The 26217-nt window shown below is 53.7% G+C and overlaps 1 protein-coding gene across 1 annotated transcript in view; it reads right to left on the reverse strand.

The window, feature by feature from the left end:
- KPNA3 (karyopherin subunit alpha 3) overlaps window positions 1–26217 on the reverse strand; it is a 156968-nt gene that overhangs the window by 49547 nt on the left and 81204 nt on the right. The window contains exons 11-13 of the mRNA XM_075337290.1: window positions 21332–21463; window positions 20935–21063; window positions 20596–20700 (exon numbers count right to left, since the gene is read on the reverse strand). Coding sequence (XP_075193405.1) covers window positions 20596–20700; window positions 20935–21063; window positions 21332–21463 — 366 coding nt within the window. The remainder of the gene's footprint in view (window positions 1–20595; window positions 20701–20934; window positions 21064–21331; window positions 21464–26217) is intronic.

Raw genomic sequence — 26217 nt, forward strand, 5'->3', positions numbered from 1 at the left:
CCAATCTTGCACTAGGGCGTCTGCCGCCAGCGCTCTTTGATCGCGAGACCGTGCCATGAAGGTTGGGACCTTGTTGTTGTGCCGTGACGCCATTAGGTCGACGTCCGGCACCCCCCAGCGGCGACAGATTTCCTGAAACACGTCTGGGTGAAGGGACCATTCCCCTGCGTCCCTGCCCTGGCGACTGAGGAAGTCTGCCTCCCAGTTTTCTACGCCGGGGATGTGAACCGCGGATATGGTGGAGGCCGTGGCTTCCACCCACATCAGAATCCGCCGGACTTCCTGGAAGGCTTGCCGACTGCGTGTCCCCCCTTGGTGGTTGATGTATGCCACCGCTGTGGAGTTGTCCGACTGAATTCGGATCTGCCTTCCTTCCAGCCACTGCTGGAAGGCTAGTAGGGCAAGATACACTGCTCTGATTTCCAGAACATTGATCTGAAGGGTGGACTCCTGCTGAGACCACATACCCTGAGCCCTGTGGTGGAGAAAGACTGCTCCCCACCCTGACAGACTCGCAGCTGTCGTGACCACCGCCCAAGACGGTGGCAGGAAGGATCTTCCCTGTGATAATGAGGTGGGAAGAAGCCACCACTGCAGAGAGTCCTTGGCCGTCTGGGAAAGGGAGACTTTCCTGTCCAGGGATGTTGACTTCCCGTCCCATTGGCGGAGAATGTCCCATTGAAGTGGACGCAGATGAAACTGCGCAAACGGAACCGCCTCTATTGCCGCCACCATCTTCCCGAGGAAGTGCATGAGGCGTCTTAAGGAGTGCGGCTGACTTTGAAGGAGAGCCTGCACCCCAGTCTGTAGAGACCGCTGCTTGTCCAGCGGAAGCTTCACTATCGCTGATAGAGTATGAAACTCCATGCCAAGATACGTTAGTGATTGGGTCGGTGACAGATCTGACTTTGGGAAGTGGATGATCCACCCGAACGCCTGGAGAGTCTCCAGTGCAACATTCAGGCTGAGTTGGCATGCCTCTTGAGAGGGTGCCTTGACCAGTAGATCGTCCAAGTAAGGGATCACAGAGTGTCCGTGAGAGTGCAAGACTGCTACCACTGCCGCCATGATCTTGGTGAACACCCGAGGGGCTGTCGCCAGACCAAATGGCAGAGCTACGAACTGAAGATGGTCGTCTCCTATCACGAAGCGGAGGGATTCCATCCGGAACCGCCTGGCGTTCACATGCTTGTTGAGCAGTTTTAGGTCCAGAACAGGACGGAAGGAGCCGTCCTTTTTTGGAACCACAAAGAGATTGGAGTAAAATCCTCGCCCCCGTTCGTGAGGGGGGACAGGGATCACGACTCCTTCTGCTCTTAGAGAGTCCACCGCCTGCAGCAGGGCATCTGCTCGGTTGGGGTGTGGGGAGGTTCTGAAGAACCGAAGTGGAAACCGAGAACTGAACTCGATTCTGTACCCGCGAGACAGAATGTCTGTTACCCACCGGTCTTTGACCTGTGACAGCCAAATGTCGCAAAGGCGGGAGAGCCTGCCACCGACCGAGGATGCGGAGGGAGGAGGCCGAAAGTCATGAGGTAGCCGCTTTGGAAGCGGTTCCTCCATTTGTTTTCCTGGGGCGTGAGTGAGCCCGCCAGGAATCTGAGCTCCCTTGTTCTTTCTGAGTCCTTTTGGACGAGGAGAATTGGGCCTTGCCCGAGCCTCGAAAGGACCGAAACCTCGACTGCCATTTTTTCTGTTGAGGTTTACTTGCTCTGGGCTGTGGTAAGGAAGAGTCCTTACCCTTGGACTGTTTTATGATTTCAGCCAATGGCTCACCAAACAGTCTGTCTCTAGATAATGGCAAGCTGGTTAAGCATTTTTTGGAACCAGCATCTGCTTTCCAGTCCTTTAACCACAAGGCTCTGCGCAAAACCACAGAATTGGCGGACGCCATAGCGGTACGGCTCGTAGATTCTAGGACAGCATTGATAGCATAGGTCGCAAACGCAGACATTTGCGAAGTTAGGGACGCCACTTGCGGCACTGCTGGATGTATGAAAGCATCCACCTGTGCTAAACCAGCTGAAATAGCTTGGAGTGCCCACACGGCCGCGAATGCTGGAGCAAACGACGCGCCGATAGATTCATAGACAGATTTCAACCAAAGGTCCATCTGTCTGTCGTTGGCATCTTTAAGTGAAGCGCCATCCTCTACTGCGACTATGGATCTAGCCGCAAGCTTGGAAATTGGGGGATCCACCTTTGGACACTGGGTCCAGCGTTTGGCCACCTCAGAGGGAAAAGGATAACGGGTATCCTTAGAACATTTAGAGAAACGCTTGTCTGGATGAGCGTCGTGTTTCTGGATCGATTCTCTGAAGTCAGAGTGGTCCAAAAAAGCACTTAATTTACGCTTGGGATACAGGAAATGGAACTTCTCCTGCTGTGCCGCTGCCTCCTCTGCAGAAGGGGCTGGGGGAGAAATATCCAACAGTCTATTAATTGCCGATATAAGGTCATTAACCATGGCGTCACCATCAGGGGCATCCAGATTGAGAGGGGCCTCAGGATTAGACTCCTGGTCACCGTCCTCAGTGTCATCACAGAGAGACTCTTGTCGCTGAGACCCTGAACAGTGTGAAGATGTGGAGGGTCTTTCCCAGCGAGCTCGCTTAGGCTGCCTGGGACTGTCATCTGAGTCAGAGACTTCAGCCTGTGATGCTTGAGACCCCCTTGAAGTACGGATTAGTTCCAACTGAGGGGGACCGGAGAGCATAGACACAGCAGTGTCCATGGTCTGAGTAACTGGCCTGGACTGCAAGGTCTCCAGTATTTTTAACATAGTCACAGACATTTTGTCAGCAAAAACTGCAAAGTCTGTCCCCGTCACCGGGGCAGGGTTCACAGGCGTCTCTGCCTGGGCTACCACCACATTAGGCTCTGGCTGACGGAGTGCCACTGGGACTGAACATTGCATACAATGTGAGTCTTTGGAGCCTGCCGGTAGATCAGCCCCACATGCAGTACAAACAGTGTACACAGCCTGTGCCTTGGCACCCTTGCGTTTTGCGGATGACATGTTGCTGCCTCCTCAGAGCAGTACAGGGTGTCCAGCCAAGAAGCGACCTTACAGTGCACTATATAAATATATATATATATATGGTACCAAGAAAAAAGTACACTAATATAACACTGAGGCACTAGAGGGGCCAGCACTACTGTGCTGCTTACCACCCGCTTAGGAGCGGTGTGTGGACGCCAGAAATCCCTCTAGTCTGGGTCTCCCAGAGCCTGCTGCCTTTCCCCAGCCAGCCGCACGTGTAATGGCTGCCGGCGTCCTTGTGGAGAGGAGGGGCGGGCCCTGGGCGTACACCGACGAAGAGCGGGAAGTCTGCTTCCCCCTGTGCCTAGTGAGAGGGCTGGAGCATGTAAATAAAGCTCCAGCCCTCGGCGCTGTTAATTGAGCAGCGTCTCTCCCCTACCCTGATTGACAGGGTGGGGGCGGGAACGAAGCGGCACTAGGCCGCAGAAGCCGGGGGCTAAAGTTAGAAGCGCCGCCGCCGTAAAAGCGCGGTCGGCGCAAAGTCCCCGGCGCACTACAAGTCGCAGCTGCGCCGCCGCTCCAGGAGCGGTCGGCGCAGTAGTTCCCAACATGAAACGTCACTCAGCAAAGCTGCAGTGACCTAACCCCGGCGCACAGCGCTACTGTCCCCGGCGCACTATAACGCTCAGCAAGCCTGAGAGTGTCCGTGCCTGCCGGGGACACAGAGTACCTGAAAGTTGCAGGGCCTTGTCCCTGAACGGCACTCCCGCTCCAAATCCAGCAGGTTCTATGGGTCTGTGGATGGAGCCCGGCCCCAGGGCTTGGGGGCCGGCAAGATCCCACTTCCACAGAGCCCTCCCGGGGATGTGGAAGGAAAACAGCATGTGGGCTCCAGCCTCTGTACCAGCAATAGGTACCTCAACCTTACAAGCACCACCGCGGGTGAGAAGGGAGCATGCTGGGGGCCCCATATGGGCCCTCTTTTCTTCCATCCGATATAGCCAGCAGCTACTGCTGACTACAAACAGTGGAGCTATGCGTGGATGTCTGACCTCCTTCGCACAAAGCAGAAAACTGGTGAGCCAGTGATCCCACTGGGGGTGTATAGCCAGAAGGGGAGGGGCCTTACACTTTTTAGTGTAATTGCTTTGTGTGACCTCCGGAGGCAGTGCTATACACCCAATCGTCTGGGTCTCCCAATAGAGCGACGAAGAAAGCTGTTTGTCCCGCGGTAGCATGACTACCGCTGACTGTGTATGAAACTCCATCCCTAGATAGGTCAGAGATTGGGTCGGTGTCAACTTGGATTTTGGGAAGTTGATGAGCCACCCGAACTGCTGGAGGGTCTCCAGAGCGACGGTAAGGCTGTGTTGACACGCTGCCCGAGAAGGTGCCCTGACTAGGAGATCGTCCAAGTAGGGAATCACCGAGTGCCCCTGAGAATGCAGGACCGCCACAACGGATGCCATGACTTTGGTGAAAACCCGTGGGGCTGTCGCCAGGCCGAAGGGCAATGCCACGAACTGAAGGTGTTCGTCCTCCTATGGCGAAACGCAAAAAGCGTTGATGTTCTGGTGCGATCGGCACATGGAGATAGGCATCCTTGATGTCGATCGATGCGAGGAAGTCTTCTTGTGACATCGAGGCGATGACCGAGCGGAGAGATTCCATCCGGAATCGTCTGGTGCTCACGTGTTTGTTGAGCAATTTGAGGTCCAGAACGGGACGGAATGATCAGTCTTTCTTTGGTACCACGAATAAGTTGGGAGTAAAAACCGCGACCCTGTTCCTGAGTGGGAACGGGGGTCACGACGCCTTCTTTTTTCAGAGCGTCCACTGCTTGAAAAAGTGCGTCTGCTCGCGCGGGGGGCGGGGAGGTTCTGAAGAAACGAGTCGGAGGACGAGAGCTGAACTCTATCCTGTAACCGTGAGACAGGATGTCTCTCACCCATCGGTCTTGAACATGTGGCCACCAGGCGTCGCGAAAGCGGGAGAGCCTGCCACCGACCGAGGATGCGGTTCGGGGATGCCGTGAGTCATGAGGAGGCCGCCTTGGAAGCAGTGCCTCCGGCGGTCTTTTGGGGGCGTGACTTAGACCGCCACGCATAGGAGTTCTTCTGGCCTTTGTCCTGTCTATTGGACGAAGAGGACTATGGCTTGGCGGAGGGACGAAAGGACCGAAACCTCGATTGTATTTTTCGTTGCTGAGGTCTCTTTGGTTTGGACTGGGGCAAGGAGGAGTCCTTTCCCTTGGATTCCTTAATAATCTCATCCAATCGTTCGCCAAACAATCTCTCGCCAGAAAACGGCAAACCGGTTAAGAACCTCTTGGAAGCCGAGTCTGCCTTCCATTCGCGCAGCCACATGGCTCTGCGGACTGCCACAGAATTAGCGGATGCCACCGCTGTACGGCTAGCAGAGTCTAGGACTGCATTCATGGCGTAGGAAGAAAACGCCGACGCCTGAGAGGTTAAAGATGCAACTTGCGGAGCAGACGTACGTGTGACCGCATTAATCTCAGCCAGACAAGCTGAGATAGCTTGGAGTGCCCACACGGCTGCAAAAGCCGGGGAAAAAGACGCTCCCGTGGCCTCATAGATGGATTTCACCAGGAGTTCTATCTGCCTGTCAGTGGCATCTTTTAGTGATGAGCCATCTGCAACCGAAACCACGGATCTAGCCGCCAATCTGGAGACTGGGGGATCTACCTTAGGACATTGAGCCCAACCCTTAACTACGTCAGCGGGGAAGGGGTAACGTGTGTCAGTAAGGCGCTTAGTAAAGCGTTTGTCCGGAACCGCTCTGGGCTTCTGGACAGCATCTCTGAAGTTAGAGTGATCGAAAAATGCACTCCGTGTACGTTTGGGAAACCGAAACTGGTGTTTCTCCTGCTGAGAGGCCGACTCCTCTATAGGTGGAGGCGGCGGAGATAAATCCAACACCTGATTGATGGACGAGATAAGATCATTTACTATGGCGTCCCCTTCAGGTGTATCAAGATTGAGAGCAACATCAGGGTCCGAGCCCTGAGCTGCGACCTCCGCCTCGTCCTCCAGAGAGTCCGCAAGCTGGGAACCCGAGCAGCGTGAGGAAGTCGGGGAAGATTCCAAGCGAGCCCGCTTAGCTGGTCTGGGACTGTGGTCCGTGGAGGAGTCCTCCACGTAAGACCTAGGGCCCACCCCGGCTGGGGTGTACCCAGAGGGACCTGGAGGTGCCGATCTAACCGGGTCCGGGGCCTGTGTAAGGACCGGTCTGGACTGCAGGGCTTCCAGCAACTTGGCAGACCATTTGTCCATAGACTGAGCCATGGATTGTGAGAGTGACTCAGAGCTTGTCAGCAAAAACTGCAAACTCTGTCGCTGCCACCTGGACAGTAGAAACAGGGGGGTCTGCCTGAGCCGAGGGGCCCACTAGTGACTGAGGCTCCGGCTGAGCAAGCGTAACAGGGGACGAGCATTGCTCACAGTGAGGGTAGGTGGAACCCGCAGGTAACATGGCCCTACAAGAGGTACATGTCGCAAAAAAACCCTGTGCTTTAGTGCCCTTGCTCCTTGTGACCGACATGCTGTTGTGTCCTAGGAGCGTGATCACTGAGGGTATACAGCCCGGCCGAACAGAAAGGTATATATATACGTATCTATACCGGCACCCAAGGGGACCAACACCGAGTGACCGGTGCGGCTTACCGACCGCTAAAAAGCGGGGTGTGTGCGCTCCAGACTCCCTGCCTGGTCTCCCAGAGCTGCAGAGCTGTTCTGTGTGATTCTCCACCGGCAGAATGTCCTAAAGATGGCTGCCGGAGCTCTCAGGGGAGGGGTGGGCGGCGTCAGGAAAAGTGCGGGAATCTGGGGTCCCCACAGTGATCAGTGAGGGGGGAGGGAGCACACAGGATGCCCCGGCCCTCACATCCGACGTCAGGTCGGCTGTCCCGCCCCTATCTCTGATAGACAGGCCCGGGGGCGGGAGTTTGCCACTAGGCCGCGATGAAGCCGGGGACTAAATTTAATACCGTGGCCGACAAGCAGGTGCGGTCGGCGCGGTAGTCCCCGGTCTTCACAATTCAGCAGTCAGTTGCGGCGTCCGGGAACCAGGCGCTCCATACACAGTCCTCATGGGGACACAGAGTACCTCGTGGATGCAGGGCCCTGTGTCCCTGAAGATAGATAAGCTCCTGTCCAGCAGATTCCCTCAGGGGCTGCGGAGGGAGCACGGTCCCAGAACCTGGATGACCGCTTCGGATCCCACTTCTACCAGAGCCCTCAGGGATGAAGAAGGAAACACGGCATGAGGCTCCGGCCGTCGTACCCGCAATGGGTACCTCAACCTTAACAGCACCGCCGACTTAGTGGGGTGAGAAGGGAGCATGCCGGGGGCCCCGTGGGGGCCCTCTTTTCTTCCAACCGATACAATCAGCAGCTGCTGCTGACTAAAATGGAGATGTGTGAGTGGATGTGTGCCTCCTTCTACACAAAGCATAAAACTGAGGAGCCCGTGAGGCACGGGAGGGTGTATAGGCAGAGGGGAGGAGTTACACTTTTGAGTGTAATACTTTGTGTGGCCTCCGGAGGAAGAAGCTATACACCCAATTGTCTGGGTCTCCCAATGGAGCGACAAAGAAAGTTAAAAACAATCACATACAGCATACTCTCCCCTTACAATAAAGAACCGGGACCCCCAACATAAACGTCTCAGGTACTTAAGCTGCTGAGACGCAGGGCCATGTCCCTGGGGATGAGTGCTCCGGTCCAACAGAATCCTCAAGGGGCTGTGGATGGAGACCGGACTCCTGCCAGGCATGGAGACTGTGCTGGCTCCCACTTCAAGCTAGAGCCCAGAAGGGATGGTGAAGGAGCGCGGCATGTAAGGCTTCAGCCTTGTAAATCAACCTTAACAACACCGCCGACACAGTGGGGTGAGAAGTGACATGCTGGGAGTCCAGACATGGACCCGCTTTTCTTCAAACTCTTTCCAAAAGTCAAACAAATCAGATGAGAATGCATGTGTGGATGTGTGCCTCCTGACACAAAGCAATAAACTGGCTAGGACTGGCTACCAGGGGGTGTATAAGCTCAGAGGGAGGAGCTACACTTTTAAGTGTAGCACTTTGTGTGTCCTCCGGAGGCAGAAGCTAAACACCCATGGTATGGGTCTCCCAAAGGAACAATAAAGAAGAAGGGAATTTTGTTACTTACCGTAAATTCCTTTTCTTCTAGCTCTTATTGGGAGACCCAGACGATTGGGGTATAGCTACTGCCCTCCGGAGGCCACACAAAGCACTACACCAAAAGTGCAAGGCCCCTCCCCCTCTGGCTATACCCCCCCCGTGTATCACGGGTTCTCCAGTTTTAGTGCCAAAGCAAGAAGGAGGAAGCCAATAACTGGTTTAAACAAATTAACTCCGAATAACATCGGAGAACTGAAAAACCGTTTAACATGAACAACATGTGTACCCGCAAACAACAAAAAACATCCCGAAGGACAACAGGGCGGGTGCTGGGTCTCCCAATAAGAGCTAGAAGAAAAGGATTTTACGGTAAGTAACAAAATTCCCTTCTTCTTCAGCGCTCTATTGGGAGACCCAGACGATTGGGACGTCCAAAAGCTGTCCCTGGGTGGGTAAAGAAATACCTCATGTTAGAGCTGCAAAACAGCCCTCCCCTACGGGGATGTCACTGCCGCTTGCAGGACTCTTCTACCTAAGCTGGCATCCGCCGAAGCATAGGTATGCACCTGATAATGTTTGGTGAAAGTGTGCAGACTGGACCAGGTAGCTGCCTGGCACACCTGTTGAGCCGAAGCCTGGTGTCGTAATGCCCAGGACGCACCCACGGCTCTGGTTGAGTGGGCTTTTAGCCCTGGAGGAACCGGAAGCCCCGCAGAACGGTAGGCCTCTAGAATTTGTTCTTTGATCCATCGAGCCAGGGTGGCTTTAGAAGCCTGCAACCCCTTGCGCGGACCAGCGACAAGGACAAAAAGTGCATCGGAACGGCGCATGGGCGCCGTGCGGGAAATGTAGATTCTGAGTGCTCTCACCAGATCTAGCAAACGTAAGTCCTTTTCATACCGGTGAACCGGATGAGGACAAAAAGAAGGCAAGGATATATCCTGATTAAGATGGAACGAGGATACGACCTTAGGGAGAAACTCCGGAATGGGGCGCAGCACTACCTTGTCCTGGTGGAACACCAGGAAGGGAGCCTTAGATGACAGAGCTGCCAGCTCAGACACTCGCCGAAGCGATGTGATCGCAACAAGAAACGCCACTTTCTGTGACAGCCGAGAAAAGGAAACTTCCTTCAGAGGCTCGAAAGGCGGCTTCTGGAGAGTAACTAGTACCCTGTTCAGATCCCATGGATCTAACGGCCTCTTGTACGGGGGCACAATATGACAGACCCCCTGCAGGAACGTGCGCACCTTAGAAAGACTTGCTAGACGCTTCTGAAAGAAGGGAATTTTGTTACTTACCGTAAATTCCTTTTCTTCTAGCTCTTATTGGGAGACCCAGACGATTGGGGTATAGCTACTGCCCTCTGGAGGCCACACAAAGCACTACATTAAAAGTGCAAGGCCCCTCCCCCTCTGGCTATACCCCCCCGTGGCATCACGGGTACTCCAGTTTTAGTGCCAGAGCAAGAAGGAGGAAGCCAACAACTGGTTTAAACAAATTAACTCCGAGTAACATCGGAGAACTGAAAAACCGTTCAACATGAACAACATGTGTACCCGCAAACAGCAAAAACAATCCCGAAGGACAACAGGGCGGGTGCTGGGTCTCCCAATAAGAGCTAGAAGAAAAGGAATTTACGGTAAGTAACAAAATTCCCTTCTTCTTCAGCACTCTATTGGGAGACCCAGACGATTGGGACGTCCAAAAGCTGTCCCTGGGTGGGTAAAGAAATACCTCATGTTAGAGCTGCAAAACAGCCCCCCCCTACGGGGATGTCAATGCCGCCTGCAGGACTCTTCTACCTAAGCTGGCATCCGCCGAAGCATAGGTATGCACCTGATAATGCTTGGTGAAAGTGTGCAGACTCGACCAGGTAGCTGCCTGACACACCTGTTGAGCCGAAGCCTGGTGCCGTAATGCCCAGGACGCACCCACGGCTCTGGTTGAGTGGGCTTTTAGCCCTGAAGGAACCGGAAGCCCAGCAGAACGGTAGGCCTCTATAATTGGTTCTTTGATCCATCGAGCCAGGGTGGCTTTAGAAGCCTGCAACCCCTTGCGCGGACCGGCGACAAGGACAAAAAGTGCATCGGACCGGCGCATGGGCGCCGTGCGGGAAATGTAGATCCTGAGTGCTCTCACCAGATCTAGCAAACGCAAGTCCTTTTCATACCGGTGAACCGGATGAGGATAAAAGGAAGGCAAGGATATATCCTGATTAAGATGAAACGAGGATACGACCTTAGGGAGAAATTCCGGAATGGGGCGCAGCACTACCTTGTCCTGGTGGAACACCAGGAAGGGAGCCTTGGATGACAGAGCTGCCAGCTCAGACACTCGCCGAAGTGATGTGATCGCAACAAGAAACGCCACTTTCTGTGACAGGCGAGAAAAAGAAACTTCTTTGAGAGGCTCGAAAGGCGGTTTCTGGAGAGCCACTAGTACTCTGTTCAGATCCCATGGATCCAACGGCCGCTTGTACGGGGGCACAATATGACAGACCCCCTGCAGGAACGTGCGCACCTTAGGAAGACGTGCTAGACGCTTCTGAAAAAACACGGATAGTGCCGAGACTTGCCCTTTAAGGGAACTTAGCGACAAGCCCTTTTCCAACCCTGATTGCAGGAAGGACAGAAAAGTGGGCAATGCAAATGGCCAGGGAGACACTCCCTGAGCAGAGCACCAGGTTAAGAAAATCTTCCACGTTCTGTGGTAGATCTTAGCAGAAGTTGACTTCCTAGCTTGTCTCATTGTGGCTACCACTCCCTGTGATAAGCCTGTTGACGATAGGATCCAGGACTCAATGGCCACACAGTCAGGTTCAGGGCCGCAGAATTCTGATGGAAAAACGGCCCTTGAGACAGCAGGTCTGGACGGTCTGGAAGTGACCACGGTCGGCCGACCGTGAGATGCCACAGATCCGGATACCACGATCTCCTCGGCCAGTCTGGGGCGACGAGTATGATGCGGCTGCAATCGGATCTGATCTTGCGTAGTACTCTGGGCAAGAGTGCCAGAGGCGGGAATACATATGGGAGGCGGAACTGCGACCAATCTTGCACCAAGGCGTCTGCCGCCAGAGCTCTTTGATCGCGCGACCGCGCCATGAATGCCGGGACCTTGTTGTTGTGCCGAGACGCCATTAGGTCGACGTCCGGCACCCCCCAGCGGCGACAGATTTCCTGAAACACGTCCGGGTGAAGGGACCATTCCCCTGCGTCCATACCCTGGCGACTGAGGAAGTCTGCTTCCCAGTTTTCTACGCCTGGGATGTGAACCGCGGAGATGGTGGATGCTGTGTCCTCCACCCAATTCAGAATGCGCCGGACTTCCTGAAAGGCTTGCCGGCTGCGCGTCCCTCCTTGGTGGTTGATGTATGCCACCGCTGTGGAGTTGTCCGACTGGATTCGGATCTGCTTTCCTTCCAGCCACTGTTGAAAGGCTAGTAGGGCAAGATACACTGCCCTGATTTCCAGAACATTGATCTGAAGGGTGGACTCTTGCGGAGTCCACGTCCCCTGAGCCCTGTGGTGTAGAAACACTGCTCCCCACCCCGACAGACTCGCATCTGTCGTGACCACTGCCCAGGATGGGGGCAGGAAGGATCTTTCCTGACACAATGAGGTGGGAAGGAGCCACCATTGTAGAGAGTCCTTGGCCGTCTGGGAAAGAGAGACTTTCCTGTCTAGGGAAGTCGTCTTCCCGTCCCATTGGCGGAGAATGTCCCATTGAAGTGGACGCAGATGAAACTGCGCAAAGGGAACTGCTTCCATGGCTGCCACCATCTTCCCTAGGAAGTGCATGAGGCGCCGTAAGGGGTGCGACTGGCCCTGAAGGAGAGATTGCACCCCTGTCTGTAGGGACCGCTGCTTGTTCAGCGGAAGCTTCACTCTCGCTGCTCGAGTATGGAACTCCATGCCAAGATACGTTAGTGACTGTGTCGGTGACAGATTTGACTTTGGAAAGTTGATGATCCATCCAAAAGTCTGGAGAGTCTCCAGCGTAGCCTGTAGACTGAGTTGGCATGCCTCTTGAGAGGGTGCCTTGACAAGTAGATCGTCTAGGTAAGGGATCACCGAGTGACCCTGAGAGTGCAGGACTGCTACCACCGCCGCCATGACCTTGGTGAAGACCCGGGGGGCTGTCGCCAGACCGAATGGCAGAGCTGCGAACTGAAGATGGTCGTCTCCTATCACAAAACGTAGAAAACGTTGATGTTCTGTAGCAATTGGCACGTGGAGATAAGCATCTTTGATGTCTATTGAGGCAAGGAAGTCTCCTTGAGACATTGAGGCAATGACAGAACGGAGGGTTTCCATCCGGAACCGTCTGGCGTGCACATGTTTGTTGAGCAGTTTTAGGTCCAGAACAGGACGGAACGAGCCGTCCTTTTTTGGCACCACAAAGAGATTGGAGTAAAACCCTCTCCCTTGTTCCTGAGACGGTACAGGAACCACTACTCCTTCCGCTCTTAGGGAGTCCACCGCCTGCCGCAGGACATCTACACGGTCTGGATGTGGGGAGGTTCTGAAGAACCGAGCTGGAGGACGAGAACTGAACTCGATTCTGTACCCGCGCGACAAAATGTCTGTCACCCACCGGTCTTTGACCTGTGACATCCAAGTGTCGTAAAAGCGGGAGAGCCTGCCCCCGACCGGAGATGCGGAGGGAGGGGACTGGAAGTCATGAGGTAGCCGCTTTGGAAGCGGTTCCTCCATTTGTCTTCTTGGGGCGTGAATGAGCCCGCCAGGAATCCGAGTTTCTTTGCGTCCTCTGAGTCCCTTTGGACGAGGAGAATTGTGTTTTGCCCGAACCTCGAAAGGACTGAAACTTCTGCTGCCACTTTCTCTGCTGAGGTTTGCTTGATCTGGGCTGGGGTAAAGAAGAGTCTTTACCCTTGGACTGTTTAATGATGTCAGCCAATGGCTCGCCAAACAGTCTATCTCTAGATAAAGGCAAGCTGGTTAAACATTTTTTTGAACCAGCATCTGCTTTCCAGTCCTTTAACCACAATGCTCTGCGCAAAACTACCGAATTGGCAGACGCCATTGAGGTGCGGCTGGTAGATTCTAGGACCGCATTGATAGCGTAAGACGCAAACGCGGACATCTGCGAGGTAAGGGACGCCACTTGCGGCACCGCTGGATGTAAGATAGCATCCACTTTTGCTAAACCAGCTGAAATAGCTTGGAGTGCCCATACGGCTGCGAATGCTGGAGCAAACGACGCGCCGATAGCTTCATAGACAGATTTTAACCAAAGGTCCATCTGTCTGTCATTGGCATCCTTAAGTGAAGCGCCATCCTCCACTGCAACTATGGATCTAGCTGCAAGCTTGGAAATCGGGGGGTCTACCTTTGGACACTGGGTCCAGCGCTTGACCACATCAGGGGGGAAAGGATAACGTGTATCCTTAGAACGTTTAGAGAAACGCTTTTCTGGATGAGCGTCGTGCTTCTGGATTGATTCTCTGAAGTCAGAGTGATCCAACAGAGCACTTAATTTACGCTTGGGATAGAGGAAACGAAATTTCTCCTGCTCTGCCGCTGCCTCTTCTGCTGAAGGGGCTGGGGGAGAAATATCTAACAGCCTATTGATGGCTGAGATAAGATCGTTTACCATGGCGTCCCCATCCGGGGTATCCAGATTGAGAGGGGTTCCAGGATCAGACTCCTGATCACTCTCTTCAGACACATCACAGGGAGACTGATTGCGCTGAGACCCTGAGCAGTGTGATGACGTTGAGGGTCTTTCCCAGCGAGCCCGCTTGGGGTGGCTGGGGCAATCATCTGAGTCATTATACTCATCCTGAGAAGCCGGGGACCCCCTTGCAGTCTGGATTAAATCCAACTGCGGAGGATTAGAGGACATAGACCTCGCCGTGTCCATAGACTGAGCCCCAGGCATGGATTGCAAAGTTTCCAGGATTTTTGCCATAGTCACAGACATATTAACCGCAAAAACTGCAAAGTCTGTCCCCGACACCGGGGCAGGACTTACAGGCGTCTCAGCCTGGGTCACTATCTCTCCTGACTCCGGCTGGCGAAGCAGCACCGGATCTGAGCATTGCACACAATGGGGGTCCTTGGAGCCTGCTGGTAGAGCAGCCCCACATGCAGCACACGCAGTGCACACAGCCCTAGCCTTGGCAGCTTTGCGTCTTGTGGATGACATGTTGCTGCCTCCTCAGAGCGATCTGGGGTATTCAGCCAGGAAGCGACCTCACAGTGCAGGGAATCAATAAATATCTATGTCCAGTGACACAATACACTAACATACACTGAGGCACTAGAGGGGCCAGCTGAAAAGCCGCTTACCGCCCGCTTAAGAGCGGGTGTGTGGTCTTCCAAAGCCCCTCAGTCTAGGTCTCCCAGAGCCTTGCGTCCTTCCTCCAGCCAGACATGCATGTAATGGCTGCCGGCGTTCTGAGAGAAGAAGGGGGGCGGGCCCTGGGCGTTCCTGACCAAGAGCGGGAAGCCTGCTTCCCTCTGTGCCTAGTGAGAGGGCTGGAGCATGTAAAACAGGCTCCAGCCCTCGTCGCTGCCGTGAAACAGCGTCTCTCCCCTACCCTGATTGACAGGGTGGGGGCGGGAACGATCGGAGCTGCCGGCGTCCTAGGCCCAAAAGCCGGGGACTAGAGTTATAAACGCCGCCGCCGTAAAAGCGCGGTCGGCGTATCCCCGGCGCACAACAAGTCACAGCAGCGCCGCCCGGTCCAGAGGGGGTCGGCGCTGCGTTCCCAGAACACAAAGTCCCCCAGATAACTGTAGGAACACCAGCTCAGTGTACGGTCCCCGGCGCACTACAACACCCAGCCAGCCCGGAGTGTGTCTGTGCCTGCCGGGGACACAGAGTACCTGTATGATGCAGGGCCCGGTCCCTGATGGTACTCCTGCTCCGTATCCATCAGGTTCTAATGGGTCTGTGGATGGAGCCCGGCGTCAGAGCTTTGAGGCCGGCAGGATCCCACTTCCACAGAGCCCCCAAGGGGATGTGGAAGGAAAACAGCATGTCAGGCTCCAGCCCTGTACCAGCAATAGGTACCTCAACCTTACAACACCATCCAGGGGTGAGAAGGGAGCATGCTGGGGACACTATATGTGTCCTCTTTTCTTCCATCCGAAATAGTCAGCAGCTACTGCTGACTAAAATCTGTGGAGCTATGTATGGAATGTCTGACCTCCTTCGCACACAAAGCTAAAACTGGAGTACCCGTGATGCCACGGGGGGGTATAGCCAGAGGGGGAGGGGCCTTGCACTTTTAATGTAGTGCTTTGTGTGGCCTCCAGAGGGCAGTAGCTATACCCCAATCGTCTGGGTCTCCCAATAGAGCGCTGAAGAAAAACACGGATAGTGCCGAAACTTGCCCTTTAAGAGAGCTGAGCGACAAGCCCTTTTCTAACCCCGATTGCAGGAAGGAAAGAAACGTGGGCAATGCAAATGGCCAGGGAGACACTCCCTGAGCAGAGCACCAGGATAAGAAAATCTTCCACGTTCTGTGGTAGATCTTAGCAGAAGTCGACTTTCTAGCTTGTCTCATTGTGGCTACGACTCTTTGAGATAATCCTGCGGATGCTAGGATCCAGGACTCAATGGCCACACAGTCAGGTTCAGGGCCGCAGACTTCTGATGGAAAAACGGCCCTTGGGACAGTAAGTCTGGTCGGTCTGGCAGTGACCACGGTCGGCCGACCGTGAGATGCCACAGATCCGGATACCACGACCTCCTCGGCCAGTCTGGGGCAACGAGTATGACGCGGCTGCACTCGGATCTGATCTTGCGAAGCACTCTGGGCAAGAGTGCCAGAGGTGGGAAGACGTATGGGAGCTGGAACTGCGACCAATCTTGAACCAAGGCGTCTGCCGCCAGAGCTCTTTGATCGCGCGACCTCGCCATGAATGCCGGGACCTTGTTGTTGTGCCGGGACGCCATGAGGTCGACGTCCGGCACTCCCCAGCGGCGACAGATTTCCTGAAACACGTCCGGGTGAAGGGACCATTCCCCTGCGTCCATGCCCTGGCGACTGAGGAAGTCTGCTTCCCAGTTTTCTACGCCCGGGATGTGAACCGCGGATATGGTGGATGCTGTGTCCTCCACCCACATTAGAATGCGCCGGACTTCTTGGAAGGCTTGCCGACTGCGCGTCCCTCCTTGGTGGTTGATGTATGCCACCGCTGTGGAGTTGTCCGATTGGATTCGGATCTGCTTTCCTTCCAGCCACTGTTGGAAGGCTAGTAGGGCAAGATACACTGCCCTGATTTCCAGAACATTGATCTGAAGGGTGGACTCCTGCGGAGTCCACTTCCCCTGAGCCCTGTGGTGGAGAAACACTGCTCCCCACCCTGACAGACTCGCATCTGTCGTGACTACTGCCCAGGATGGGGGCAGGAAGGATCTTCCCTGAAACAATGAGGTGGGAAGGAGCCACCATTGTAGAGAGTCCTTGGCCGTCTGAGAAAGAGAGACTTTCCTGTCCAGGGACGTTGACTTCCCGTCCCATTGGCGGAGAATGTCCCATTGAAGTGGGCGCAGATGAAACTGCGCAAAGGGAACTGCTTCCATGGCTGCCACCATCTTCCCTAGGAAATGCATGAGGCGCCGCAAGGGATGCAACTGTCCCTGAAGGAGAGATTGCACCCCTGTCTGTAGTGACCGCTGCTTGTTCAGCGGAAGCTTCACTATCGCTGCTAGAGTATGAAACTCCATGCCAAGATACGTTAGTGATTGAGTCGGTGATAGGATCGACTTTGGAAAGTTGATGATCCATCCGAAAGACTGTAGCGTCTCCAGCGTAGCATTCAGGCTGCGCTGACATGCCTCTTGAGAGGGAGCCTTGACCAGTAAATCGTCTAGGTAAGGGATCACCGAGTGTCCCTGAGAGTGCAAAACTGCTACCACCGCCGCCATGACCTTGGTGAAGACCCGTGGGGCTGTCGCCAGACCAAATGGCAGAGCTACGAACTGAAAATGGTCGTCTCCTATCACAAAACGTAGAAAACGTTGATGTTCTGTAGCAATTGGCACGTGGAGATAAGCATCTTTGATGTCTATTGAGGCAAGGAAGTCTCCTCTGGACATTGAGGCAATGACAGAACGCAGGGTTTCCATCCGGAACCGCCTGGCGTGCACATGTTTGTTGAGCCGTTTTAGGTCCAGAACAGGACGGAACGAGCCGTCCTTTTTTGGAACCACAAAGAGATTGGAGTAAAACCCTTGCCCTTGTTCCTGAGGAGGGACTGGGATCACCACTCCTTCCGCTCTTAGGGATTCTACCGCCTGCAGCAGAGCATCTGCTCGGTCTGGATGTGGGAAGGTTCTGAAGAACCGAGCTGGAGGACGAGAATTGAACTCGATTCTGTACCCGCGAGACAAAATGTCTGTCACCCACCGGTCCTTGACCTGTGACATCCAAATGTCGTAAAAGCGGGAGAGCCTGCCCCCGACCGGAGATGCGGAGGGAGGGGGCTGGAAGTCATGAGGAAGCCGCTTTGGAAGCGGTACCTCCATTTGCTTTCTTGGGGCGTGTGTGAGCCCGCCACGAATCTGAGTTTCTTTGCGTCCTCTGAGTCCCTTTGGACGAGGTAAATGGTGTCTTGCCCGAACCTCGAAAGGACGGAAACCTCTGCTGCCACTTTTTCTGCTGAGGTTTGCTTGTTCTGGGCTGTGGTAAAGAGGAGTCTTTACCCTTGGACTGCTTAATGATGTCAGCCAATGGCTCGCCAAACAGTCTATCTCTAGATAAAGGCAAACTGGTTAAACATTTTTTGGAACCAGCATCTGCTTTCCAGTCCTTTAACCACAAGGCTCTGCGCAAAACTACCGAATTGGCGGACGCCATTGAGGTGCGACTGGTAGATTCTAGGACCGCATTGATAGCGTAAGACGCAAACGCCGACATCTGCGTGGTAAGGGACGCTACTTGCGGCACTGCTGGATGTATGATAGCATCCACTTTTGCTAAGCCAGCTGAAATAGCCTGGAGTGCCCATACGGCTGCGAATGCCGGACCAAACGACGCGCCGATAGCTTCATAGACAGATTTTAACCAAAGGTCCATCTGTCTGTCATTGGCATCTTTAAGTGAAGCGCCATCCTCCACTGCAACTATGGACCTAGCTGCAAGTTTTGAAATCGGGGGGTCGACCTTTGGACACTGTGTCCAGCGCTTGACCACCTCCGGGGGGAAAGGGAAACGTGTATCTTTAGATCGTTTAGAGAAACGCCTTTCTGGGTGAGCGTCGTGCTTCTGGATTGACTCTCTGAAGTCAGAGTGATCCAAGAAAGCACTCAATTTACGCTTGGGATAGAGGAAACGAAACTTTTCCTGCTCCGCAGCCGCCTCTTCTGTTGAAGGGGCTGGGGGAAAAATATCCAACAGCCTATTGATGGCTGAGATAAGGTCGTTTACCATGGCGTCCCCATCAGGGGTATCCAGGTTGAGAGGGGTTCCAGGAGTGGATTCCTGATCACTCTCCTCAGACACATCACAGGGAGACTGATTGCGCTGAGACCCTGAGCAGTGTGATGACGTTGAGGGTCTTTCCCAGCGAGCCCGCTTAGGGTGGCTGGGGCTATCATCTGAGTCATAATCCTCAGCTTGTGAAGCCGGGGACCCCCCTGTAGGCTGGATTAATTCCAAGTGAGGGGGACCTGAGGACAGAGGCCTCGCCGTGCCCAAAGACTGAGTCCCATGCATAGATTGCAAGGCGTCAAGGATTTTTGTCATAGTCACAGACATTTTATCCGCAAAAACTGCAAAGTCTGTCCCTGTCACCGGGGCAGAACTTACAAGCGTCTCAGCCTGGGACACTACCTCTCCTGACTGCGGCTGGCGAAGCAGCACCGGATCTGAGCATTGCACACAATGGGGGTCTTTGGAACCTGCTGGTAGAGCAGCCCCACATGCAGCACACGCAGTGTACACAGCCCTAGCCTTGGCAGCCTTGCGTTTTGAGGATGACATGTTGCTGCTTCCTCAGAGCGATCTGGGATATGCAGCCAGAAGCGACCTCACAGTGCAAGAAATACAATATCTATATATCTGTACACAGTACACCGATACACAGTGAGGCACTAGAGGGACCAGCACAGAAAAACCGCTTACCGCCCGCTTAAAAAGCGGGTGTGAGGTCGCAAGATAGCCCCCCAGTCCAGGTCTCCCAGAGCCTTGCGTCCTTCCTCCAGCCAGGCTGCATGTAATGGCTGCCGGCGTCCCGAGAGAGGAAGGGGGGCGGGCCCTGGGCGTTCCTGGCCAAGAGCGGGAAGCCTGCTTCCCTCTGTGCCAAGTGAGAGGGCTGGAGCATGTAAATCAGGCTCCAGCCCTCGTCGCTGCTAGCGAACAGCGTCTCTCCCCTACCCTGATTGACAGGGTGGGGGCGGGAACGAATCGGAGCTGCCGGCGTCCTAGGCCCAAAAAGCCGGGGACTAAATTTATAAACGCCGCCGCCGTAAAAGCGCGGTCGGCGTGTCCCCGGCGCACCACAAGTCACAGCAGCGCCGCCCGGTCCAGAGGGGGTCGGCGCTGCGTTCCCACAACACAAAGTCCCCCAGTAAAACTGTAGGGACACTAACTCCAACGTTACGGTCCCCGGCGCACTACAACACCCAGCCAGCCCGGAGTGTGTCTGTGCCTGCCGGGGACACAGAGTACCTGTATGATGCAGGGCCCTGTCCCTGATCGTACCCCTGCTCCGTCTCCATCAGGTTCTAATGGGTCTGTGGATGGAGCCCGGCGTCAGAGCTGAGAGGCCGGCAGGATCCCACTTCCACAGAGCCCTACAAGGGGATGTGGAAGGAAAACAGCATGTGGGGCTCCAGCCCTGTACCAGCAATAGGTACCTCAACCTTACAACACCATCCAGGGGTGAGAAGGGAGCATGCTGGGGGCACTATATGTGCCCTCTTTTCTTCCATCCGAAATAGTCAGCAGCTACTGCTGACTAAAATCTGTGGAGCTATGCATGGAATGTCTGACCTCCTTCGCACACAAAGCTAAAACTGGAGAACCCGTGATACACGGGGGGGGGGGTATAGCCAGAGGGGGAGCGGCCTTGCACTTTTGGTGTAGTGCTTTGTGTGGCCTCCGGAGGGCAGTAGCTATACCCCAATCGTCTGGGTCTCCCAATAGAGCGCTGAAGAAAAAACCACGGCAAATCCGTATGCGGATTTTGGTGCGTTTTTTTTTTACCGCAGGTGCGGAAATCATTCAGAGGGTCTGGAATTTTCTTAAGAAAATTCCATTTTCTAGTGCGCACAGGGCCCAAAACTTGTTCTGTCCTCATCCAACATCATGTCATCAGGAGCACAAGCCCATGTCATATGGGACAATGGGTGCAAATAAGACATTCAATTAGGCTGGCACAAACTAATGGATGGTTATAAATCTATTAATTGCCAGCATGGTTATACAGGACAATAATTGAGAACGAGCATTTGATTACATGCTCACCTTGGCTAGCTGGTGTATTATCATGGGGATTAGTCCGGCATCTATAACAGCTTGAACCTGCTGCTGATTTCCAGCCGTGATATTGGAAAGGAACCAAACTGCCTCCTAAAACAAAGAAAAAAACAGAATATTAAACTGTAAAGGTCGAGCTAAATGTGCACAATATCGGCTCAGCCGCAATAATCAGACTGCTGCTGAAGCAAACTCCCATCACTACAGGATTGCATGCCCGGGTCAGAAATAATAATAATAATAGTTTTATTCATTTATATAGCGCTATTAATTCCACAGCGCTTTACATACATTGGCAACACTGTCCCCATTGGGGCTCACAAATACCTTATTAATTTTCTCCTTAGGATGTGTCAGTAGATTTTGAAAGTGAGCGAGAACGTCGCAGTTTAACACCACTTGAGTCTGTTCATCTGTGCCAGTTACTATATTACCCACTGCTCTTAATGCGGCCGTCTAAAAAAGGAAAATAAAAATAACAGAAATGAGGATTCTGCTCATTCAATACATTAATACAGAAGTAACCACGACACATTAGGAATTTGCTCCCAGTAAAAAAAAAACAAAAAAAAAAAAACCAGACATGACATTTCATGTTACCCACGAGTCAAATACGGATAACTAGTGATCTATTTTACTGTAAAAAGCTGGAGTGTGTAAGTGGAAACATCTTCAGAAGCGAGGAGGAGGAGGAGAGTCTGCGGAGCACCTGCAAAATCCTTACCTGAACTTTTACTTCCTGATGACTCAAAAGTGGCACCAAGTACGGCACAACCCCGGAATCTATCACCATCTGTATCTGTTCATTGCCACCGTCAGTAAGGTAAGACAGAGCCCATACTGTATCCACTAGAATCTAAAGAGGAAAAAGAAGAACAAGAAGGGAATTTTGTTACTTACCGTAAATTCCTTTTCTTCTAGCTCTTATTGGGAGACCCAGACGATTGGGGTATAGCTACTGCCCTCTGGAGGCCACACAAAGCACTACATTAAAAGTGCAAGGCCCCTCCCCCTCTGGCTATACCCCCCCCCGTGGTATCACGGGTTCTCCAGTTTTAGTGCCAAAGCAAGAAGGAGGAAGCCAATAACTGGTTTAAACAAATTAACTCCGAATAACATCGGAGAACTGAAAAACCGTTCAACATGAACAACATGTGTACCCGCAAACAACAAAAAAACATCCCGAAGGACAACAGGGCGGGTGCTGGGTCTCCCAATAAGAGCTAGAAGAAAAGGAATTTACGGTAAGTAACAAAATTCCCTTCTTCTTCAGCGCTCTATTGGGAGACCCAGACGATTGGGACGTCCAAAAGCTGTCCCTGGGTGGGTAAATAAATACCTCATGTTAGAGCTGCAAAACAGCCCTCCCCTACGGGGGTGTCACTGCCGCCTGCAGGACTCTTCTACCTAAGCTGGCATCCGCCGAAGCATAGGTATGCACCTGATAATGCTTGGTGAAAGTGTGCAGACTGGACCAGGTAGCTGCCTGGCACACCTGTTGAGCCGAAGCCTGGTGGCGTAATGCCCAGGACGCACCCACGGCTCTGGTGGAGTGGGCTTTTAGCCCTGAAGGAACCGGAAGCCCCGCAGAACGGTAGGCCTCTAGAATTGGTTCTTTGATCCATCGAGCCAGGGTGGCTTTAGAAGCCTGCAACCCCTTGCGCGGACCAGCGACAAGGACGAAAAGTGCATCGGCACGGCGTATGGGCGCCGTGCGGGAAATGTAGATTCTGAGTGCTCTCACCAGATCTAGCAAACGTAAGGCCTTTTCATACCGGTGAACCGGATGAGGGCAAAAAGAAGGCAAGGAAATATCCTGATTAAGATGAAAAGAGGATACGACCTTAGGAAGAAACTCCGGAATGGGGCGCAGCACAACCTTGTCCTGGTGGAACACCAGGAAGGGAGCCTTAGATGACAGAGCTGCCAGCTCAGACACTCGCCGAAGCGATGTGATCGCAACAAGAAACGCCACTTTCTGCGACAGCCGAGAAAAGGAAACTTCCTTCAGAGGCTCGAAGGGCGGCTTCTGGAGAGCAACTAGTACCCTGTTCAGATCCCATGGATCTAACGGTCGCTTGTACGGGGGCACAATATGACAGACCCCCTGCAGGAACGTGCGCACCTTAGGAAGACGTGCTAGACGCTTCTGAAAAAACACGGATAGTGCCGAAACTTGCCCTTTAAGGGAGCTGAGCGACAAGCCCTTTTCTAACCCCGATTGCAGAAAGGAAAGAAACTTGGGCAATGCAAATGGCCAGGGAGACACTCCCTGAGCAGAGCACCAGGACAAGAAAATCTTCCACGTTCTGTGGTAGATCTTAGCCGAATTCGACTTTCTAGCTTGTCTCATTGTGGCAACGACTCCCTGAGATAATCCAGCAGATGCTAGGATCCAGGACTCAATGGCCACACAGTCAGGTTCAGGGCCGCAGAATTCTGATGGAAAAACGGCCCTTGGGACAGTAAGTCTGGTCGGTCTGGCAGTGACCACGGTCGACCGATCGTGAGATGCCACAGATCCGGATACCACGACCTCCTCGGCCAGTCTGGAGCGACGAGTATGACGCGGCTGCACTCGGATCTGATCTTGCGTAGCACTCTGGGCAAGAGCGCCAGAGGCGGAAACACGTATGGGAGCTGAAACTGCGACCAATCTTGAACCAAGGCGTCTGCCGCCAGAGCTCTTTGATCGCGCGACCTCGCCATGAATGCCGGGACCTTGTTGTTGTTGTGCCGGGATGCCATTAGGTCGACGTCCGGCACTCCCCAGCGGCGACAGATTTCCTGAAACACGTCCGGGTGAAGGGACCATTCCCCTGCGTCCATGCCCTGGCGACTGAGGAAGTCTGCTTCCCAGTTTTCTACGCCTGGAATGTGAACCGCGGATATGGTGGATGCTCTGTCCTCCACCCACATTAGAATGCGCCGGACTTCTTGGAAGGCTTGCCGACTGCGCGTCCCTCCTTGGTGGTTGATGTATGCCACCGCTGTGGAGTTGTCCGATTGGATTCGGATCTGCCTTCCTTCCAGCCACTGTTGGAAGGCCAGTAGAGCAAGATACACTGCTCTGATCTCCAGAACATTGATCTGAAGGGTGGACTCCTGCGGAGTCCACGTCCCCTGAGCCCTGTGGTGGAGAAATACTGCTCCCCACCCTGACAGACTCGCATCTGTCGTGACTACTGCCCAGGATGGGGGCAGGAAGGATCTTCCCTGAGACAATGAGGTGGGAAGGAGCCACCATTGTAGAGAGTCTTTGGCCGTCTGGGAAAGCGAGACTTTCCTGTCCAGGGACGTTGACTTCCCGTCCCAATGGCGGAGAATGTCCCATTGAAGTGGGCGCAGATGAAACTGCGCAAAGGGAACTGCTTCCATGGCTGCCACCATCTTCCCTAGGAAATGCATGAGGCGCCGCAAGGGATGCAACTGGCCCTGCAGAAGAGATTGCACCCCTGTCTGTAGTGACCGCTGCTTGTCCAGCGGAAGCTTCACTATCGCTGCTAGAGTATGAAACTCCATGCCAAGATACGTTAGTGACTGAGTCGGTAATAGGATCGACTTTGGAAAGTTGATGATCCATCCGAAAGACTGTAGAGTCTCCAGCGTAGCATTCAGGCTGTGTTGGCATGCCTCCTGAGAGGGAGCTTTGACCAATAAGTCGTCTAGGTAAGGGATCACCGAGTGTCCCTGAGAGTGCAAGACTGCTACCACCGCCGCCATGACCTTGGTGAAGACCCGTGGGGCTGTCGCCAGACCAAATGGAAGAGCTACGAACTGAAAATGGTCGTCTCCTATCACAAAACGTAGAAAACGTTGATGTTCTGTAGCAATTGGCACGTGGAGATAAGCATCTTTGATGTCTATTGAGGCAAGGAAGTCTCCTCTGGACATTGAGGCAATGACAGAGCGGAGGGTTTCCATCCGGAACTTCATGGCGTGCACATGTTTGTTGAGCCGTTTTAGGTCCAGAACAGGACGGAACGAGCCGTCCTTTTTTGGAACCACAAAGAGATTGGAGTAAAATCCTTGCCCTTGTTCCTGAGGAGGGACTGGGATAATCACTCCTTCCGCTCTTAGGGAATCCACCGCCTGCAGCAGAGCATCTGCTCGGTCTGGACGTGGGGAGGTTCTGTAGAACCGAGCTGGAGGACGAGAATTGAACTCGATTCTGTACCCGCGAGACAAAATGTCCGTCACCCACCGGTCTTTGACCTGTGACATCCAAATGCCGGAAAAGCGGGAGAGCCTGCCCCCGACCGGCGATGCGGAGGGGGGGGGCTGGAAGTCATGAGGTAGCCGCTTTGGAAGCGGTACCTCCATTTGCTTTCTTGGGGCGTGTGTGAGTCCGCCACGAATCTGAGTTTCTTTGCGTCCTCTGAGTCCCTTTGGACGAGGTAAACGGTGTCTTGCCCGAACCTCGAAAGGACTGAAACCTCTGCTGCCACTTTTTCTGCTGAGGTTTGGATGTTCTGGGTTGTGGTAAAGAGGAGTCTTTACCCTTGGACTGCTTAATGATGTCAGCCAATGGCTCGCCAAACAGTCTATCTCTAGACAAAGGCAAACTGGTTAAACATTTTTTGGAACCAGCATCTGCTTTCCAGTCCTTTAACCACAAGGCTCTGCGCAAAACTACCGAATTGGCGGACGCCATTGAGGTGCGACTGGTAGATTCTAGGACCGCATTGATAGCGTAAGACGCAAACGCCGACATCTGCGTGGTAAGGTGCGCCACTTGCGGCACTGCTGGATGCATGATAGCATCCACTTTTGCTAAGCCAGCTGAAATAGCCTGGAGTGCCCATACGGCTGCGAATGCCGGAGCAAACGACGCGCCGATAGCTTCATAGACAGATTTTAACCAAAGGTCCATCTGTCTGTCATTGGCATCTTTAAGTGAAGCGCCATCCTCCACTGCAACTATGGATCTAGCTGCAAGTTTGGAAATCGGGGGGTCTACCTTTGGACACTGTGTCCAGCGCTTGACCACCTCAGGGGGGAAAGGGAAACGCGTATCTTTAGATCGTTTAGAGAAACGCCTTTCTGGGTGAGCGTCGTGCTTCTGGATTGATTCTCTGAAGTCAGAGTGATCCAACAAAGCACTCAATTTACGCTTGGGATAAAGGAAACGAAACTTTTCCTGCTCCGCAGCCGCCTCTTCTGCTGAAGGGGCTGGGGGAGAAATATCCAACAGCCTATTGATGGCTGAGATAAGGTCGTTTACCATGGCATCCCCATCCGGGGTATCCAGGTTGAGAGGGGTTCCAGGAGTGGATTCCTGATCACTCTCATCCGACACATCACAGGGAGACTGATTGCGCTGAGACCCTGAGCAGTGTGAAGACGTCGAGGGTCTTTCCCAGCGAGCTCGCTTAGGGTGGCTGGGGCCATCATCTGAGTCATAATCCTCGGCCTGTGAAGCCGGGGACCCCCCTGTGGGCTGGATACATTCCAAGTAAGGGGGACCTGAGGACAGAGGCCTCTCCGTGCCCAGAGACTGAGCCCCATGCATAGATTGCAAGGTTTCAAGGATTTTTGCCATAGATACAGACATATTATCTGCAAAAACTGCAAAGTCCGTCCCTGTCACCGGGGCAGAACTTACAAGCG

The sequence above is a fragment of the Anomaloglossus baeobatrachus genome, chromosome 2 (genome assembly GCF_048569485.1).
Source record: "Anomaloglossus baeobatrachus isolate aAnoBae1 chromosome 2, aAnoBae1.hap1, whole genome shotgun sequence".
Taxonomy (NCBI): domain Eukaryota; kingdom Metazoa; phylum Chordata; class Amphibia; order Anura; family Aromobatidae; genus Anomaloglossus; species Anomaloglossus baeobatrachus.